At 47.4% G+C, this 20,814-nt stretch overlaps 1 protein-coding gene across 3 annotated transcripts in view; it reads left to right on the forward strand.

Annotated features, from left to right (window-relative positions):
• The window catches only part of LOC103228897 (BOS complex subunit NOMO1), a 64,129-nt gene that overhangs the window by 35,974 nt on the left and 7,341 nt on the right, over positions 1-20,814 (forward strand). For 2 of the 3 annotated variants that reach the window (XM_007986578.3, XM_007986572.3), the window contains 12 exons: positions 3,077-3,140; positions 3,690-3,785; positions 6,565-6,783; positions 6,869-6,951; positions 7,839-7,998; positions 8,142-8,268; positions 10,214-10,327; positions 11,509-11,636; positions 13,008-13,149; positions 14,056-14,139; positions 15,673-15,783; positions 18,910-19,011. In XM_007986578.3, the coding sequence (XP_007984769.1) occupies positions 3,077-3,140; positions 3,690-3,785; positions 6,565-6,783; positions 6,869-6,951; positions 7,839-7,998; positions 8,142-8,268; positions 10,214-10,327; positions 11,509-11,636; positions 13,008-13,149; positions 14,056-14,139; positions 15,673-15,783; positions 18,910-19,011 (1,430 nt within the window). The remainder of the gene's footprint in view (positions 1-3,076; positions 3,141-3,689; positions 3,786-6,564; positions 6,784-6,868; positions 6,952-7,838; positions 7,999-8,141; positions 8,269-10,213; positions 10,328-11,508; positions 11,637-13,007; positions 13,150-14,055; positions 14,140-15,672; positions 15,784-18,909; positions 19,012-20,814) is intronic. The other variant, XM_007986598.3, reaches the window with a different exon arrangement.

A 20,814-nucleotide genomic window follows, 5' to 3' on the forward strand; every position in this document is an offset into this window, starting at 1 on the left:
CAAGTTGCACAACTATGGCCAGAATCCAGTTTTAGACCTGTTCATCACCCACAGTGTAAGATCCTCTGTGCCTGTTGACAGTTAATCCCTGTTTTTCAGCCATGGCCAGCCACTGATCTATTTTCTGTCCCCATGGTTTGGCTTTTTTTGGACGTTTATCATCCGATGCTGGTATTTTATCTGGCTTCTTTTATTTAACATGTTTTTGAAGTTTATCTGTGTCATAGCACATATCAGTAGTTTGTTCTGTTGCATTGCTGCATAGCATTCCGGTGTGTGGTTATATCACATTTTGTGTATCCATTTATCAGTTGGTGGATATTTGAGTAGTTTCCAGTTTGGCGCTGTTATGACTAATGTTACGGACATTCTTGTACAAGTCTTTGTGTCCATATGTTTTCATTTTTCTTGTTTTGATACCTAGGAATGGAATTGCTGCATTGTGTGATAAATTTATGTTTAATCTTTTAAGAAACTGTCAAATTGTTTTCCACAGAGGCTGTGTCATTTGATATTCCCACCAGCAATGCACGAGGGTTCCTGTTTCTTTACCTCCTTCACCAACATTTGTTATTGTCTGTTTTATTATAGCCATCCTGGTGGATGTGAAGTCGTGTCTCATTGTGTATTTACAAACCTTGAGCTAGATACAGAGTGCTGATTGGTGTATTTACAAACCCTGAGCTAGACACAGAGTGCTGATTGGTGCATTTACAAACCCTGAGCTAGACACAGAGTGCTGGTTGGTGCACATACAATCCTCCCACTAGATATAAAAGTTCTCCAAGTCCCCATCCCGTTCAGGAGCCCAGCTGGCTTCACTCAGTGGATCCTGCACTGGGGCTGCAGGTGGAGCTGCCCACCAGTCTCCAGCCGCACCTGCACTCCTCAGCCCTTGGGCTGTCCATGGGACCAGGCGCCACGGAGCAGTGGGTGGCGCTCGTTGGGGAGGCTCAGGCCGCACGGGAGCCCACAGCAGGGGTAGGAGCTCAGACATGGTGGGCTGCAGGTCTTCAGCCCTGCCCCGCTGGGAGGCAGCTAAACCCAGAGAGAATTTGAGTGCCTCACCCGGGCCAGCAGCTGCGGAAAGCCTCTCACTGCCCTGGGCCCACGAGGCTGGCTGGCTGCTCCGTGTGCGGGGCCCGCAGAGCCCGTGCCCACGCCCACACCCGCTGGAACTCACACTGGCCCGCGAGTGCAGCGTGCAGCCCCAGTTCCCACTTGCACCTCTCCCTCCACATCTCCCTGCAAGCAGAGGAAGGCGACTTCCGCCTTAGCTAGCCCAGAGAGGGGCTCCCACAGTGCCGTGGCGGGCTGAAGGGCTGCTTAAGTGCCGCCAGAGTGGACGCTGAGGCCGAGGAGGCGCTGGGAGTGAGGGCTGCTAGCACACTGTCACCTCTCAGTTTTGTTTTGCGTTTTCCTAATGAATAATTCAGTGGCTCCTTCTTTTGGTTCCCAAGATAAAATACAAACTCCTTAACCTGACCTTAGTTCCTGTGTAACCCAGCCCTGTCTGCTACTCTCTACTCGTCACTCTGTCCTTCCAGGTGTCAGTTCAGCTGTCTTTGGCTACATGTAACAAAATTCATACAGGAGTGCCATCAGCAAGTGGTAGTTTGTTTGGCTCAATGAAGAAGTGTGGCAGTGTGTAGCTGCCAGCATGGGTTCAGCAGCTGGTAGATGTTAGAGGTGGTGTCTTTGTGATTCTTGAGCCCTTTCCCTTGTATTTTCTGCCTTACATTTTCAAGACGGCTAGGGTTAGAAATCTTATGTTTAAAGGAGAAAATCAAGGAGGGAGGAGGCAAAGATTTCCTTGTGCCCCCTCCTCCAGTAAGCTACTTGTCTGTATTATTGGCTAGAACCGTGTCACATGGTTACTTCTGGCTGCAAGGGAGGCTGGGACAGTTGGATGTGCTGCCCGAGGCTGAGCATATTGTCACCCTCAGCATAACCAGGGTTTGTTCTCAAGGCAGGAAGGATGCCTGTCCAGGAAACAATGGGCCAGCCTGTGAGGCAGATCCTGTTCTCTATGGACGTGTCCTCCTGCCTGTCTTAGCTGGGGCCTTCTTACCCATCAGTTCAGTATTGCTTCCCTGGGGTAGGATGGCCTACCAGGGCCACGTAGGCCTGCCTCCTATGCTCTTGCTGTCAGCACTCACTTCTGTCCCCTTCTTGCGTGTGCCACAATTGATATGTTTGTGACTGCCAAATGCCTCCCTCGCTCTGTGTATGGTAAACTCCATGAAGACAGGGACCACTGCTCTGTTGTCTCCCACTGTGTACCTGTACCTAGCACCATACCTGGCCAGGAAGAGGTGTTCTGTTGATATTTGTTCAATGAAAGACCAAACAAAAGGAACAGAGAAACGTGAACCTTTTTTTTTTTTTTTTTTTTTTTTTTTTTTTTTATAGTAACTACTCTGGGGCTTGTTGAGTGCAATGAAAACAGCAGGGTGGTTTTAGCTAATTTCAGGTTTTTGTAGGAAGTGTGGCCAAAATATTGGTTAATAATGATTTGGGGTAAATACGTTGTTATTCCTTATATCTTCCTGAAATTGACTGTGTTCTTCTGGCAAGTGATGAAATGTACCCCGCTCGGAATGTCCTCCCACATAGACTCATGCTTTTCTGGGGCTTCCCTTACTCCTTACCTCCTTTTTAGGAATAGTTATAGGAAGAAATTGAGGCTGTGGTTATCTCTTGGATCCTTAATAGAATCTTTTAGGTAGAAAATTATCCTCAGTCCAGTTTGCAGTAGAAATGTATTTTCTGTTCCTTCTGGTGCATGGGTCAGTTCGCTTGGTCTGTGCAGATTTAACTACTGTGAGTTGTTACATTGTGGAAGATGAAAACCGTGTGCCTGTGATTGGGCTGTTGCATGGATCGGGTCATTGGTAAGAAGCCTTCATAGGCAGTGAAAACGATGCCTGCCCAGTATTTCTGATCCCATTTTTGCAGATCTGCGATACGTTTGAGTTTTCACATGCAAAGAGCTGCCACTCAATTTCAGATGTCGAAATTGCTCAGTGTAATAGATGCCATTCTCTGAAAATTACTTTTGATTTCCTGTCTGTAGGTGTGTACAAAGTGACCCCTCGCTCCTGCCACCGGTTTGAGCAAGCGTTCTACACCTATGACACGTAAGCCTGGGAATTGAATGTTTTGTGGTGTTTGTGTACATTCCATGGAGGATTCTTCATTTACTTCAGAGAACAGAAGGAGTTTTTAATTTTTTTTCTGAAAGAGGCAAGGTTAGGCCTTCAACAGAATTTCTAAGACAATAAGAATTTTAAGACACTTGGATTAGTTACTGAGGAACCAGGGATAGGATCCCTTTCCCAAGAATTCTGTAACCGCAGGACAGAGGACTGTTTTTGAAGTGGCTTAAATAGAAGCATTGTCAAATCTCCCAGCCCTCCCTGATGAGCATCTGTCAAACTCAAGTCTGCCATTTTTATATTTTTACAGATGTGTGTGGGTTTCACTGGGAATTGGAAGTGTAAAGTTTTGGAGTGGAGAATTAGTTTACTCTTTAAAATACTTATCTGGATCTCCAGAGTTATTTTACCCTAGTCTGAGAGCAATTTTCTGTTGTATATTTAGGGTGAGGAAGGATGCCCAAAAAGGGTATTGCTGATGATCTTCTGAGAATGAGCAGGTTCTAGTGTTTCCTCTCCTTTGATTTGTAGGTCTTCACCTAGTATCTTGACGTTGACAGCCATTCGCCACCATGTCCTTGGAACTATCACCACTGACAAAATGATGGATGTCACTGTGACTATCAAGTAAGATGAGTGTTTTGCGGTGGGCTGAGAGTGGCAGGGGAGAGTGTGAATGAGGCCTAGGGAGTCTCTAATAGACTCTCTGGAAATTAGTTTTGATTTCTTATCTCTAGATGTATATACAAATGGCCTTCCCTCTCATAGGACATTGCTGTCAATTCCCAGCATGCTTGATCCTTTCTTTTCTGATTCAGAAATTACCTGTGGGTGAGGAAGAGCGTTGCGACAGCTTGTTTCATTGTCTTCAGTTTGTGTTTGAACTCTTTGTACTTCTCGTCTTTGCTAAGGAAAAAAAAATCTCTGTGGTTTGTGCATTGTATTTCAAGTGTTTTAGCAAATTCGAAAAAAATTGCCTATTTTTCTTTAGACTTTTGCTTGAAGGCTTGGGAAATAGAGATGGCACGTGGTATAAGAAGAGTCATGAGAGAGGAAGTATTTGAAAGGCAAGTCCCTCACTGATGGTCACGTTCATGTGAGTGTCGCCTTTCAGGGAAATTTTTGCAGTGTGGTGAGATACCTGTGACATCCCAATTTTCTTGAGAAGTGAAAGAGTTTTGGCAACATGACCGTCTCTGTCAAGTAGAATGGGAATTGGAGTCACTGTCTCCCCAGCTGCCCCTGGTGGAAGTCGCCTTTCCAGCTATGTTTCCATGTTTCTGTCCACCATCTGTTTATCTATCCATCATCCTTGCAGAGCACATGATGACTGAATAACTGAGAGTCTTCAGTGTTTAGGCACTGGGCTTATGAGGCCACAGCCCCTACACTGATAGGATTGACAGTCTGCTCGGGGGAACAGTGGTCAGAGACCCACATGCAGAACTGTAAAATGACAGCTATGCTGAGTGCTTTGAACTTGACCTTGGGGGCATGCAGGACAGGTAGGCTGCTGGGGGCCAGGCCGTGTTAAGGTCCTTCGTCTTTGTCCCATGATGCAATTGATGTGTTTTATGTAGAGGAATGACTTTTCTTCCTGAAAGGTCCCCCTATTGGCTGAGTGGAGAACAGACAGAAGAGGCCTAAGAGTGGGAGGTGGTGGAGGCAGGGAGAGGTGATGGGGGCCCCAGACTGGTGGCTGCAGAGGTGGAGAGCGACGGACCAGTCGGAGAGTCGTTGACAGATTGAGTTGATGAGACATGGCGCTAAAGTGACCGCTGGGTCAGGGCGGGAGAAATGTCAGGGCTAGCCCTGGTTTCGGTGATGGGGAGCCAGGTTTTTAGCTGGGGGTGGGTTTGCTGAGGGTCTATTGTGTGCCCAGAAGGCGCCGGTTGCTGTCTTTTCCTGTCATTTACTGTCTTCCTGCTTGGAAAGTATGAATTACTGATAGGACTAGCAATCTACCTTCTTACCAGTAGTAACTCCATATTACCTCCTTTCAGCTTGATTACATTCATTTTTGTAACTTTACAAGGCTGTTTGTGTTGCTTGCTTGTGCCGGAGGTTGTATGGAATGCATCTTCCAGCTAGACAGACACTCGGAATCCCCCTGGGGATCTTGTATTTAGCAGACCCAAAACCTGACTGCTGACAGTTGCCCTCCACAGAGCCCCTCTGTGGTCTTTTCTGATTCAGAGATGGCAGCTCTCGCTTTTTCCTTGTTTCTTGATTCATCTTTGCCTTGCACCCTAGGCCCAGCCAATTCCTCAACAAAGCCTTGGCTTTACAGTCAAAATACACCCGTCATCTAGTCCCTTCTTACCACGTGGCCCTCAGCCCTGGTCTGACCCCCTCTGGGATCACTACAGCAGCTTCCCAGCTGGCCTTCCCTTCTTACCACATGGCCCTCAGCCCTGGTCTGACCCCCTCTGGGATCACTACAGCAGCTTCCCAGCTGGCCTTCCCTTCTTACCACGTGGCCCTCAGCCCTGGTCTGACCCCGTCTGGGATCACTGCAGCAGCTTCCCAGCTGGCCTTCCTGTTTCCGCCATTGCTTTGTGTGTTTCTTGTGAAGCAGCGAGCAATTTCTTTTATGGCAGCGATCATACCATTCCTCGACTGAAAACTCCAGTGGCTCCAGGTTGGCACCAAGCCTGTGAAGCCTCAGTCTGACACCTGCTGCCCCTTGGACCTCTCTGACGGATATGACTTTTCTGTGGGGCCCTGTGCCCCAGGCTGGGCTGGTCTTGCCATTGCTGGAACATCTGAGTGAGCTTTCTCTCCAAGGACTTTGCACTTGGCATCGCTTTGCCTGAGCTTCTATTTACCCAGAGAGCTGTGTGGCGCGTTCTTTCCCTTCCTTCAGACCTTTGCTCAGTGTCACCTTATCAGAAAGGTCTTGACTGTTCCTTTAATGTAAAACAGTGCTCTGGGCTCTCTGTCTTCCCGCAACTATTTTTCTGTTTATTTTCTGCCGCTTCCCACTGAAACATGGATTCCACAGAGGTAGGAAGTATGGTCTGTTTTTTCGATACTGTATCCCTGGTGCTTAGTTCTCTGTCAGAGCAGTTCTCAGTGAAGACAGAATGAAGGAATAGAAGATGGTGGTGTGGAGAAAACTCCATGTCCTACATGGAAACTGACAAGTTTATATGCAGTTGCCATAAAATCAACGGTATTTCATTCCAGCCCAGATCTACCAGATACTGCCACCATCACTGCGAAGCTCAGTTGTTATTTTTTGTGAAACTACTAATTTATTTGAAACTGAAGATTCGGCCACTGTGGTGTCATGATAAGGTGTCTAGTTTTTAAGTCGCAAGTCCATACTTGTAGAAAGGTCAAATTCCCACTGACGACAGGGATACCCAACTATGTCCTAGGGGCCACCATTTCTTTCTTCCAGGTCTTCCATCGACAGTGAACCCGCCTTGGTCTTAGGCCCTCTGAAGTCTGTGCAGGAGCTGCGGAGGGAGCAGCAACTGGCTGAGATCGAGGCCCGCAGGCAGGAGAGGGAGAAGAACGGCAAAGAGGAAGGTGAAGAAAGAATGACCAAGCCTCCCGTGCAGGAGATGGTAGATGAGTTACAAGGCCCCTTCTTGTATGATTTCTCTTACTGGGCCCGGTAAGCTGTCTTGTGCATTTCCCTACAGTGTCCTCTGTTCTAGGGGGACAGGACCCGCCAAACTGAAGTGTATTAATTATTTTAGGTCTGGAGAGAAAATCACCGTTACACCATCATCTAAAGAGCTGCTCTTTTATCCCCCTTCAATGGAAGCCATCGTCAGTGGAGGTAAATGTCAACTCAGCAAGTGAATGTCACACACACCTTTGCAGTTGTTCCCTTGCCTGCATTTGCAAGTAGATTTGTGATGTTATAGTGAAACCATCTTTGTAAGCCACCTTACATCCTCTCTGGCACACGGATGTTACTGTCGGATGGAAGGATGGATGGAAGGATGGATGGATGGATGAATGGATGGATAATTTAGACAAATAAAAGTAACTTTTGATGTTAGAATTGAGTTGATCTTTTTGGAAAAGGACTTGGTTTTCTTTGACATTATCAGGTCGACACCAGAAGGTAGATGAAGTGCAAAGCCACCATTGATGATCTTTGATGATCTTTGGCAGAGCATGATAGGAGGGTCTTTTTTTGGGGAATGGATGACTGAAGTGATCACTTGTGGAGTATTTGTTTTTTGCTACTTATTTTTTTTTCTAGCACTATGGCTTCATTAAGCTGTGGGTGTTACGTGGTTCGTGTTTGGAAGTGGAGTGTGTTGAAGAGTGTGACTTCTAGCAGGCAGGCTCTTTGGGGCACTCTTTCTCAGTGGGTCCTCTGGAGGTTGAGTAGTACGGCCTTCTGTCTGCTGTAAAGGGTTCCCTCCTGATCTGTGGCCTCCTGTGAACCTAGCAAGAGTAGTAGTAAAAACCCGGCCTTCAACATTTTTTTGATTTTCTTGCTGAAGTCCGTCGCACTGAGAAAGGCTTTTCAGGGATGAAAAGAGGCTTGGGCTGTATCCAATTATTGAGCTCCCTGGGGTATTAAATAACCGCATTTGGAACTAGCTTCTAATATCTGCTTTAGCTTCTTCTGTCATGGGAAGCCACCAACCAAGAGGCTCCTGTCTGTCTGCAACCAAGCCCCATCCTCGTGTTTATTTCTTCCCCTCTTAGAAAGCTGCCCAGGGAAGCTGATCGAGATCCATGGGAAGGCAGGCCTGTTTTTAGAAGGCCAGATCCACCCGGAGTTGGAAGGAGTTGAGATTGTCATCAGTGAAAAGGGGGCGAGTTCACCCCTGATCACAGTCTTTACTGATGACAAAGGTGCCTACAGGTGAGCCTGGGATAGAGACACATTTGCCTGGGATCAGCATGGGAGTCCTCTGAAGAAACTGGGACCCACATTTCCCTGGGCTTGGTAAGGCTTCCTGTAGGGTGTGAACAAAGCCGTTTAGCATTCTGCTTTCTCTTCTTCAGTGTCGGCCCCCTGCACAGTGACCTGGAGTACACGGTGACCTCACAGAAGGAGGGCTATGTTCTGACTGCAGTGGAAGGAACCATTGGAGACTTCAAGGCCTATGCCCTGGCAGGTGTAAGCTTTGAGGTAACTAACACTATATTTTCAAAAGATAGTTATATTGAGGTGTAATTAACATAGAATCAACTGCACAAAAAGGGTACAGTGTGGTAGTCTTAACCTATGAATACACCCATGAAAACACCTCCACAGTCAAAATAGCACGTTTGTGACCCTCAAGGTTTCCTCCTGCCCCTTGGTAATCCCTCCCTCCCACCCTTCCACTGAGCTGAAGGTCTGCTTTTCATTACCGTTGGTTAGTTTGCATTTTCGAGTTTTTGTAGGTTGGTGCAAAAGTGATTGCGGTTTTTGCCATCGAGAGTAATGGCAGAAACCGCAATCACTTTTGCAGCAACCTATATATAAACGGAACCATACGGGATATACCGGTTTTGTTTTTGTTTTGTTTTTTTGGCCTGGCTTCTTTCACGCAGCATAATTTGGAGAGCTGTTGACTTCAGCATGCTAGTGTACCTTCTGGGAAGTAGTTGAAGCTCTTATCCATAACTGTTCCATATTGAAGGACACAGAATGTTCTTCCTGAGGTGTTTGCCGCCTAGCTGCCTTCCACCGGTCCTTCCTGGGAAGAAGTGTGCTGCGATTGTACAGAGTGGGTCTGGAGATCATTGAGAATGAATATTTATAAACTATAGGCCAAAGGAAAAGTGACAGATGACATCGCATAAAAATTTAAAATTCTATATTGCTGAATACATTTGGAACCAAACTGAAAGATACTCCCACTCGGAAGAAATGTTTGTATCATAAATAATATCCCCATTTTACAAGGCGCTCTTAAAATCGGTAAGAAAAAGACAACCCGCTAGAAAAAAAATGAACAAAGATTATGAAAAGGAAATTCATGGACGTAACGCAGGTGACTAATAAATACAGAAACACGAAGCCTCCATAGTTACTGATGAAATGTGCTAAGGAAATTACAGTCGAAACACTGTTTTGGGGGCATTAGATTTGCCGTAATTAAGACAATCTCTATTTTTTGGTAAGCATGGGTTTTCCCAAGCATAAGTAATTTATGGGACGGTAAGTGGTTATAGCCACTTTGGAATGCAATTTGATAGTATCTTTCTGAATTTAAAGTGCATGTATCCAGCAATTCTGCTTTTAGGAATTGATTGTTCAGGGGAGAAAAAAAAAACCCTAAGTGCATAGAGATATATATTTGGGGATATTCCGATTGTCTCTTGTGTACCAAAAAAATAGGTGCTGTGGTTTGTCAACCCCTGCCTTAGAATGCTACGCGGTAGTTAAGAAACAGGCAGATTTCTATTGGCTGGCAGAAGAGAACCAGGATAAATTGTTGAGGAAGAGAGCAAGTTGCAGAACTGTACATATAACATGCCATTTTTATTTCACCTCCTCCACCCACTCAATGAACTTGCCAGTCTGTGAACAGTACTACGTAATGTTTATAAAATTTATGTGGGCATAGAAAGAGTTCTGGGCTGGGCATGGTGGCTCATGCCTGTAATCCCAGCACTTTGGGAGACCTAGGCAGGTGGATTGCTTGAGCCCAGTAGTTTGAGATCAGCCTGGGCAACATGGCAAGACCCATCTCTATAAAATAATGCAGAAATTTAGCTGGACATGGTGGTATGTGCCTTTAGTCCCATCTCCTCAGGAGGTTAAAGCTGGAGGATTGCTTGAGCTTGGGAGGTGAAGGTTGTAGTGAGCCCAGATTGTGCCACTGCTCTCTGGCCTGGGTGACAGAGCAAGATCCTGTCTCAAGAAAAAAAAAAAAAGAAAAGAAAAGTTCTAGAAGGCTACACACCAAACTTATAAAACTTTAACGTTAGTTACCTGTGGGGAGGAAGATTAGATCCCCTGTCTTCCTTTGAGTAACAATAAAAGAAAAAATACCTTAAAAGAATGACCTCTTGACTTGTGGAATTGTTATCTTCATGGGTAGTAGGAGTTTAACCTTGCTCTGGTCTCACCTTCTCATCCCCAGATAAAAGCTGAGGATGACCAGCCCCTCCCAGGAGTCCTCTTATCCCTGAGCGGTGGCGTCTTTCGTTCCAACCTCTTGACCCAGGACAACGGCATTCTGACGTTCTCAAACCTGGTAACGTGTTTCTGCAATTTACCGCCTGCCTGTCTTCCCTGAGAGAGCCACGATGCAGCATGCGAAACTTAAGTGTTGCTTGACAACGTGAGAAGAGAAAACCAGTGTGGAGTGGTTTCAGTTTCTTGGGGGCCCACAGTCATTAGAGTATTGCTCTTACTCAAACTTAATGCTGCTGATTCATGTTCTCTTCCACACGCGCCTCTTGTTTTCTGATCACCCGCTTGTCACTGAGACAGTGTAATTAATTTCCCTGGCCACAACGGCCCCTCTCTCGGGCAGCTGCTTGTTTTGCTACGGAATCATGTTTATGATGCTGAGTCTTGTTTGGTGGTTAGCTTGCGTTTCTTCTGAAAAGCACATTCCACCTGGTGGGAAGAGAGCAGCAGTTTTTCTTTGGAGATGCAGTCGGAGGCCCTGACTGCTGGGATTCAGGAAGTGTGTGTTAGTTGGTCATCTTGTCAGTCGTGGTAACAAAGTGGCTGTGGTGGGGCTGTTGCAGACCGGGCAGCGGGGGCATCTGAAGACACCGCTTTGCAGCGATGCAGACTGCTCCTTACTTGCTGTGTCCTATCAGGCAAGTTACTTTGCCTCTCTGAGCCTCAGTTTCTTTATTCATTAAATTCAAATACGGGCCAGGCATGGTGGCCCACACCTGTAATCCCACCGCTTTGTGAGGGTGAGGCAGGAGGATCGCTTGAGCTTGGGAGTTTGAGACCAGCAACATAGGAAGACCCCGTCTCTACAAAAAATAAAAAAAATTAGCTGGGCATGGCAGTGCATGCCTGTGGTCCCAGGTACTCAGGAGGCTGAGGTGGGAGATTTGCTTGAGCCCAGAGGCTATGGTGTGCTTTGATCGTGCACTCCATCCTAGGGGACAGAGTCAGGCCCTGTCTCAAAAAAAAAAAAAAAAAAAAAAAAAAAAAAAAAAAAAATTTAAATATGACTTCTACCTCGCAGAGTTATTGCAGGCAGGTGATACCAACAGCTGCCATTGTTAGAGCTGTGATTGCCATTACCTGACTGTGAATGGTGATTGTAGACAGAGGGTTACCATTTCTGGCTGCCTGGGAAACCACGGCACTCCTCTGGTGTAATTCTGGTCCATCATGACCTTCACCCCTCACTTTTAAACCATGCCTAGATGTGGCTGCTGAGGTTCAGTGTGATTATCTTGGCAGAGCCCTGGCCAGTATTACTTCAAACCCATGATGAAGGAGTTCCGGTTTGAGCCGTCCTCACAGATGATCGAGGTGCAGGAAGGCCAGAACCTGAAGATCACCATCACGGGGTACCGAACCGCTTACAGGTAAGTGCCCGAGCCACCCCACTGTCTTCCAGGGCTGGGCTGGCGAATCACATCCAGGCTTCGGTTGCCTGGAAACGCATCCCAGGTTTCACGTTGATTTTACCTGGGAGGCAAGGGAGATGAGATATGTGGGCAAAGGAATTTTGACCACTGCCCTTCTCTCCCAGTCTCAAATCTCCTATTTTGGAACTAGCTTGAGAGAGTCTGTTGAGTTGCTAAAAGCTTTTACTTATTTTGTATTTTTTGAGACAGGGTTTCACTCTTCTTGCCCAGGCTGGAGTACAGTGGTTCATTCTCGGCTCACGGCAACCTCTGCCTCCTGGGTTCCAGCAATTCTCTTGTCTTGGCCTCCCAAGTAGCTGGGACCACCACCATGCCCGGCTAAATTTGTATTTTTAGTAGAGATAAGGTTTCACTTTGTTGGCCAGGCTGGTCTCGAACTCCTGACCTCAGAGATCTGCCTGCCTCGGTCTTCCAAAGTATTGGGATTACAGGCGTGAGCCACCGTGCTTGGGCACTTTTATTTTTTAAAAGAGTTTCAAACCTGAATTAAATTATTAAAAGGAGAAAATGTGCTCAGTTGAATAAAACTTCAAAATGCTGAAAAGAGTATAGTGTAAAATTTCCCCACTGTCCCATCTCCCAGTCACCAAGGTTCCTCTTCTGGGAGACAACCAGTACTTCCAGTTTTTCTGAATGCTTCCAGCTGTAGATAGATAGATACACATTAGTGTCTGGCAAGGCACAGTGGCTCACACCTATAATCCCAACACTTTTGGAGGCTGAAGTGGGAGGTCCGCTTGAGTCCGGAAGTTCAAGACCAGCCTAGGCAACATGGCAAGATCCCATCTCTACAAAAAAATAAAAATAAAGAATAAGTATTTTATTCTGTGGAAAAATATCTATAGATAAATAGATACATATATACATGTATACACACACACGAATGTTTTGTACACTTATACAGAATCACTTTAGATGAAGAGTAATTGGAAAGATTGGGTTTAGAAAAATGGACCATTTTCTACTGAATGTGTGGAGTGAAAGAGGAAGTGAGTTATTTCCGTGTTATTGAAAGCTCCATTATTTCAAATAAAGCCTGGAAAGAATAAAATAAAGCCTTAACCTTCTTAAATTACAGTTTTCCAGAGCATCCCTCAAAATGTGTGAGAAGAGAAATTGATGGCAGCTTATCCCTGTGGCGGGAAGGTGTGGTTTGGAAGTGGGCTGGCCACACCAAGTTGCCTGGGTCACTGGGGCACAGTTCTCCACTGAGCTATTTTGCCCTGTAATTGTTGGTAAATGGGAAACACTTGGGTCCTTCAGATCACCATGAGAATATCTTGTTCCTGCCTTTTCTTGCCATACTAGTTGCTATGGCACAGTGTCCTCCTTAAACGGAGAGCCTGAACAAGGGGTTGCCGTGGAAGCGGTGGGCCAGAACGACTGCAGCATTTACGGAGAAGACACTGTGACAGACGAAGAGGGCAAGTTCAGATTACGTGGATTGCTGGTGAGACTTGGAACGTGTTTTCTTAAGGGATGTTTTTTTCATCCTGTGTCCAGAAGTGTCTTGGGACCCCAAGACTGCCAGGAGTAGGGTGGACGAGAGGGCTGGGAGTGGGGCCCTGGAGCCCTCCCAATTCTTAGCTTAATTGGTACCGTTTGCCCTTTTTCTAGCCAACAGGTCAGATCAAGGATCTGTGGCACAGTGGAGTTTGAAAACCATGGGTTTGGTGGGACTTCTCCCTAGCAGTGTGTAGCCATGGCTTATGCCAGGGCTCTCAAGCCAAATGCCTATGGAGCCAGAAGAGCAGTGTGAACGGGGGAGGAGGCTGGGCGAATGACAGGGAGTGGTGAGGGCTGTGGAGTGGGCACGGCCTGTGGAAAGGGACAGCCTGTCACTTGGCTCCAGCTTATTGTAGCCATGGGGGAAGACAGACTCAGGGTTGCCAGATCATTGAAATTTTAAAAAGAGAAGTCAGAAATTCCCACTTCCCAGAAATAACACCCAACACAAGTATTTGGGAATGCCTAAGATGGACGTTCCAGATATCCATCAGTGTGTATATACGGGTAGAGGGGAGGGGCGGATGCAGAGGAGAAACATCTTAGAAGAGTCAGAGCGCATAGTATGCTTGGAATTTTGAAATAAGAAACCAAATTTGATTTATTTGGGGTAGAAGAAAATGAAACTGAGTTGGGATTGAAGGAGTCCCAAAATTTCAGGTGTTTCCACACTAGGGGTGTTCTTAAAGGAACTCTAGACTCTCAAAATAGTTAACAGGCGACAGATTGGGAAGTGAGGGGACAGAAATGCTCCTGGTCTTAGTGACCTCGTGCAGCCAAACCAGGCTTGGATCAGGCATGATATGACAAACCCCCTTTCTAGAGAACTGACTCCTGAGTTTATTTGCAGCCGGGATGCGTGTACCACGTTCAGCTCAAGGCAGAAGGCAACGACCACATCGAGCGGGCACTCCCCCACCATCGGGTGATTGAGGTAAAGCATTAAGTGCTGCCGCCGCACCGGGGTGTGGGTGCCTCCCTGATCAGAAGTCCTCCCGTCTCCTCTGGCTGGCTGCCTTTCATCTGTGGCAGGGGCAGCTTTAATCCTAATTAAGGGTCCTCTTAGAATAGTGTCACCTTCACAAGCAACATCTTAACGTGGGTTTTTAATGAACAGCGTTGCTGTCACGCATCCACAAAGGAAATTGGAACTGTTGTATCCTCCCCACCGACTCGCCCTGTAAGCTCTGATCATTATTCCACAAGTTAAGGATTTTAAGTCCTAAGCGGCATTTCAAATCAAGGGACAATAATAGAAAGAACATGGGCTTAATAGGTGGCAGGGCCACCCAGTTTTCTTAGGTTCAGATGACCTTTTTCCTGCTCCCATTTGGTGGGCAGAGTTTTTTGATATTCAAGATGATGACCTAGTTAAATTAATCCCTGAAGAGGACATCCTTCGAGTCACAGGATGTGGCCTGGGCATCATTTGAAGTAAGGCTTTTCTGTCACTGAATGACTCTTATTGGGAGGACTAGGGGGCTTAGGTGGGGCAAGAGGGGCTGCCTCTCTTAGTGGCTTTATTTAGGTGGCTTCATTATGCATGAAGATTGTGAGGAGTCTGGAGGGAGGATGTTGGGCCAGTTAGAACTTTTGACCTAGGAAGTGGATTTTCTATTTTTTTGAAATGGAGTCTCACTCTGTCACCCATGATGGAATGCAGTGCTGCGATTTCGGCTCACTGCAACCTCTCCCTTGTGGGTTCAAGTGATTCTCCTGCCTCAGCCTGTAGCTGGGACCACAGGCGCAATTCATCACCCCTGGCTGATTTTTGTATTTTTAGTAGAGACGGGGTTTCATCATGTTGGCCAGGCTGGTCTTGAACTCCTGACCTCAGGTGATCTGCCCACTTGTGCCTCCCAAAGTGCTGGGATTATAGGCATGAGCCACTGCACCGGGCCGGAAGGGGATTTCCTTGACGTCTTTACGGTGTTGGCATTTTAAATGGCTGGAATGACTGCATCTCACACCAAATGCTTTGCATGTTTTCAGTGTAGTAACTTAGGCCAGGATCACTAGCATAACATGGACTGTGGCTGGGCAGGTAGGAAAGGGAAGGGGGCTGGTCCTCTGGGGTCTCGCAAACGCCATGTACAGACCCCATGCAGGGGGGTTGCTGTGACTCTGCCACTGCTCCAACAGGCAAGGACATCCTTCTCCTTTTTTTAAGAGAAGCTGGAAAATCTGGCTTCATATATGAAATTTCTTAATTTTTAACATGTTGGCAAGCAATTAAAACTTAGAAAAAAAAATACTGTGCTCTCGCAATGAAATGTGTCTATGGGCCAGGGATAGCCATCTTCTGTCGGTTTGTGACCTTGGACGTAGGGTGCTCAGTGACAGACTTCGCTTCCTTAATGTGAGAAGTAAAGTTTGCCGTGAAGCAGCTCTCAGGCCGTCGGACGACTGGCATAGAAGTTCCTCCTCCAGCTTTCTCATTACTGGCATTCCCTGTTTCTCTCTCTAGGTTGGGAATAATGACATCGATGATGTAAACATCATAGTTTTCCGGCAGATTAATCAATTTGATTTAAGTGGAAATGTGATCACTTCCTCTGAGTACCTTCCTACATTATGGGTAAGACCAGACTTTAAACTCCAAATATTGTGTTCCCTTTGGCTTTGAGACAAGTGGGAATGGGATGTTTTTGGTTTTGTGCCTGTCTCGTGCCTTAGGTGTGATAGGTGGAGGTGCTCCAGAGTGCCGCCTGCTGAGGGCTGAGGTTGAGATTTAAGAACCTCGGACCACAACACGTATTTGGGAGAGTGATTGCCAGTTGTGAGAGAGAATGTATTCCAGTTTCAGATAACTGTCTCCCTTCAATTCATCTCTCAAAGAATTATAGTAGAAGCCTGATCAATGATCAATACAATATGGAATCTAACGTGGAAAGCCAATTTTAAAGATTAAGTGCCTTGTAACTTTTAAAATTTTCTCTGGAGCGGAGGTCATGTTAGACGTTCTTGCATTGGTATAAAGAAATGCCTGAGGCTAGATAATTTAAAAGTAAAGAGGTTTCATTGGCTCCTGGTTCTGTAGGCTGTACAGGAAGCATAGTGGCTTCTGCTTCTGGGGAGGCCTCAGCAGGCTTCTAATCATGGCAGAAGGTGTAGTGGGAGCAGGCATGTCATGTGGCAGAAGCTGGAGCAAAAGAGAGAGAGGTGGGGGCGCGGTGCCACACGCTTTTAAATGATCAGATCTCACAAGACCTCTATAACGGAGACAGCACCAAGCCACGAGGGATCCACCCTGTGATCCAGTCGTCTCCCACCAGGCCCTACCTCCAGCACAGGGGATTACAATTAAACATGAGATTTGGGCAGGGACAAATATCCAAACAGTATCAGAGGTGGTGGGCGGTGGGCTGGAGAGCAGCTGGTCTGGGCTGTCTCTTGTCTCCAGTAGTGACTCACCTTGCTGCCTTGGCCAGTCACTTCATTTCCACATGCCTCGACTTGGTCCTCTGCAAAACCTAGATTTTGGACTCAGAGATGTCTTATAATCTTGTTCAGCTCTCACAAAATCTCCATGTTGCCATTAATGAAGGAATGTTTGTAAAATACCCTGCAGACCCTCTGCAGATGTTAATGATTTGCTCTGGGGGTATGTTGTTAAGCTGTACTTGTAGCTTTATAAGCAGGGAAGTATTTGGCATGGGTGAGGAAGTGTGTGTGGGCTTTAGTCCAGTCTGTCAAGGGCTTGCAGGCGTGTGCTTGTGGGGACCAGGCAGGTAATGTCAGAGAGTGCAGAGGGTTGAGTAGGGAGGGGGGCAAACTGGGGAACTCCTGCCCTGTCCATGAGGGGCACAGGGGAGGGGAGGAGGCAGAGGGGAGGGGAGGAGGCAGAGGGGTGGGAGGAGGCAGAGGGGAGGGGAGGAAGCAGAGGGGAGGGGAGGAGGCAGAGGGGAGGGGAGGAGGCAGAGGGGAGGGGAGGAGGCAGAGGGGAGGGGAGGAGGCAGAGGGGAGGGGAGGAGGCAGAGGGGAGGGAGGAGGCAGAGGGGAGGGAGGAGGCAGAGGGGAGGGGAGGAGGCAGAGGGGAGGGGAGGAGGCAGAGGGGTGGGAGGAGGCAGAGGGGTGGGAGGAGGCAGAGGGGAGGGGAGGAGGCAGAGGGGAGGGGAGGAGGCAGCGGGGTGGGAGGAGGCAGCGGGGTGGGAGGAGGCAGCGGGGAGGGAAGGAGGCAGAGGGGAGGGAAGGAGGCAGAGGGGTGGGAGGAGGCAGAGGGGTGGGAGGAGGCAGAGGGGTGGGAGGAGGCAGAGGGGTGGGAGGAGGCAGAGGGGTGGGAGGAGGCAGAGGGGAGGGGAGGAGGCAGAGGGGAGGGGAGGAGGCAGAGGGGTGGGAGGAGGCAGAGGGGAGGGGAGGAGGCAGAGGGGTGGGGAGGAGGCAGAGGGGTGGGGAGGAGGCAGAGGGGTGGGGAGGAGGCAGAGGGGTGGGAGGAGGCAGAGGGGTGGGAGGAGGCAGAGGGGAGGGGAGGAGGCAGAGGGGTGGGAGGAGGCAGAGGGGAGGGGAGGAGGCAGAGGGGAGGGGAGGAGGCAGAGGGGAGGGGAGGAGGCAGAGGGGTGGGAGGAGGCAGAGGGGAGGGAAGGAGGCAGAGGGGTGGGAGGAGGCAGTGGGGTGGGAGGAGGCAGAGGGGAGGGGACGAGGCAGAGGGGAGGGGACGAGGCAGAGGGGAGGGGAGGGCGCCGCTCTCTGGTTCCTGATTGTTTCGGTGCTGGAATTGTGGCTCAATGTTGGTGTCACTTACCAGTTTTCCAGAGAAGCTGGAAATTAGAATTATTTGAAATCACCTGATTTTTAAACATAGTCGGTGAATTCAGATTTACTTAAGATGTTATACAAGACAAAAGAACACACAGCGGTCTTCGATGTGACCCATAAGCCTTCAGTCTGTGGCTTTCGTTTTAGGAAAATTCCCCTTGCGTGTTATGTAGAAGGGTGCCAGTGTGGGCCCGGGGCGGTGGTGGTCCTGGCATTCTCTTGTGGCAGGTGCAGTGTGGCATCCTCACAGCCTTTGCCATCAGCCAGGACTGCACCTTAGTCCTGCTCACGCCCCATCCCGTGTGGGAGTGCGAACAGGCAACAACCCCAGAAATAAAGCCAGAAACCAAGTACTTCAGTGCCTCCTGAAGCAGCGTGGGGAGCCAAGTTCATGATGGAATGCGTTTTGGGTTTAACAGATACTGGAGTTAAGGTGACATCATATGATGAGGCAGTGTGAGGCGGGAAGGACCCTCTGGAGTCCTCAGGGGGTTGAGTCCCAGGCTCCACCATGTGTAAGCTGTGTGACCTTAGGTGGCTTTGGCTCTCTGGGTCTCCATAGGGATAATAACAATGCCTGTTTTGTAGTCAGGATTGGCGATAATGTAGATAAAATATCTGGCGCCTGCCTGACATGTTACAGATGTTCAACACGTGTTGGAAGCTATTCTTTCTAGTATTACTATTGTATTAACTCATATTACTATTTTGAGCAAGAACATAGGTAGTTAGAATCTGATTTGAATCTTAATTTCTGTGCATGGTGCATAACTGGATGAAGTGTCAGATGACAGAGGCATGTGTGATGTCTATGGAGGGAGCTTTCTTTTTCAAATAGCCATGTTTCCAAAGACACCCACCCAGAGAGCGGCTGTCCTGAGGATGTCTGATAGGAAATATTGATTGTGTTTCAGTTTCAAAGCATCTCCGGCTTTGTTTCTCTCTCCAGGTCAAGCTTTATAAAAGCGAAAACCTTGACAATCCGATCCAGACAGTTTCCCTTGGCCAGTCCCTGTTCTTCCATTTCCCCCCGCTTCTCAGAGACGGCGAGGTAATGCCTGTGGCTGGATTCTACCTTCTGCCTTTGTTTTAATAATTCTGCTATTTAGTTTAAGGAAGCACAGTTCTCTCCTTTTCTCCCTAAACACCACTCTGCAGAAATGCACTCTCTGAATCAAAAGAGGTTGAGTTCTGTAGGGATTATTTTTTCTTCATTGTTTTTCTATTTACAAAAAGAATACATATTCATGGCAGGAGATTTTGGAAAAAAGAAAAAAAAAAGACATAAGCCCATCAGCCAGAAATAGCCACTGCTAATGTGGTGATTGGTATCCTTTGGGTGTTTTTTCAGGCACATGTGTGCCTGCATGTGTAAATATAAATAGACATTCATTTTAATAATTCAAAACTTACACTGTTTTATACAGTGTTTTGTAATCTGTGCCTTTAAATGAAGAATTTATCACAAATCTGTTCCTCATCATTAAATCTTTTTTTTTTTTTTTGAGACAGAGTCTCACCTTGTCGCCCAGGCTGGAGTGCAGTGGTGTAATCTCGGCTCACTGCAAGCTCCACCTCCCGGGTTCACGCCATTCTCCTGCCTCAGCCTCCGGAGTAGCTGCGACTACAGGCACATGTCACCACGCCCAGCTAATTTTTTTTTTTTTTTTTTAAGTCGAGACGGGGTTTCACCGTGTTAGCCAGGATGGTCTCGATCTCCTGACCTTGTGATCCACCCGCCTCAGCCTCCCAAAGTGCTGAGATTACCGCTGTGCCTGGTTAAATCTTTCATACTATGATTTTTATGGACAGTAGTCCGTAAACTAGGAAATGCCATGATTTATTTAATCAAGGCCTACTGTTGGGCATGATCGACTCTTGCGCTTTGAACATATCACCCCATGCTTTCCTTCTAGGAAGGTTTCTGCTAAGAAGTCCACTTTTAAAAATGCCTTGTAATTTTTAAAAATTTCTGTGTTTTAAAATTCTGCTGTTTAGTTTAAGGAAACACAGTTTCCTCATGATGGGGGATCCGCTGAATGAGACGAGTTGCTTTTCTCTTCCTGCTTTGAAATTTTTCTCTGTCTTTGATAATCTGCTTATAATGTGTGTTGTGTAGAACACTTGCAGCTTGACCTTTTTGGTGTCCTTTGGGTTACATGAATCTGGATGTCTCCCTCCTTGGAACTGGAAGGTTTTCAGCCATTATTTTGGACATCATTTACTGATTATAAAGTACTTATTATCAATTCTGTTTGGATAGAGCTAACTTGTAGTTGGTGTGGGGAGTGCAAACTTTGCAAAGAATTTGATTCTTTTCTGGTGTCTTAGCCTGAGGATGTCAAGTGTGAGCCTAGGGGGTCACGTTCCCTCTCCTGGCTCCTTACCACCTGCTGTGAGAATGATCTACTCTGGCCTTTCTCTGTGGAACATGACTGCAAAATAATGAAACAGGCTGTCATGGAATTTTCCCCTCCCTCCATGGGTGTTGAAATAGTCACTTTCCACAGCAGTGTGGAAGCATCTTGGGCTTTGGGATCACACTTCCCCTGAGTTCAGAGCCGTCATAGATGTGTGGCAGCCTTCTTAGCTGAGTGACCCTGGGCAAGTTACTCCTAGTCTCTTCATGCTTGACTTTCCTCATCTATAAGACGGGGGTGATGATCCCGACCTTGCCAGTGGTTGAAAGCAGAGCAGCCACGGGCCTCATGCAGTGTGCATGGTGCCTGGCACCTGGTCGGTGCTTAGCACACAGAGCTGTGGTTGCCCCTGGTGCTGTTCCAGGGATGCTGTATTTTTAGTATTTGCCAGCTTATGTGCCTCTCAAACATCGTCCCTTAGAAATCAGCCTCGT

Source organism: Chlorocebus sabaeus, chromosome 5 (assembly GCF_047675955.1).
Source record: "Chlorocebus sabaeus isolate Y175 chromosome 5, mChlSab1.0.hap1, whole genome shotgun sequence".
In the NCBI taxonomy this organism is placed as follows: Eukaryota; Metazoa; Chordata; class Mammalia; order Primates; family Cercopithecidae; genus Chlorocebus; species Chlorocebus sabaeus.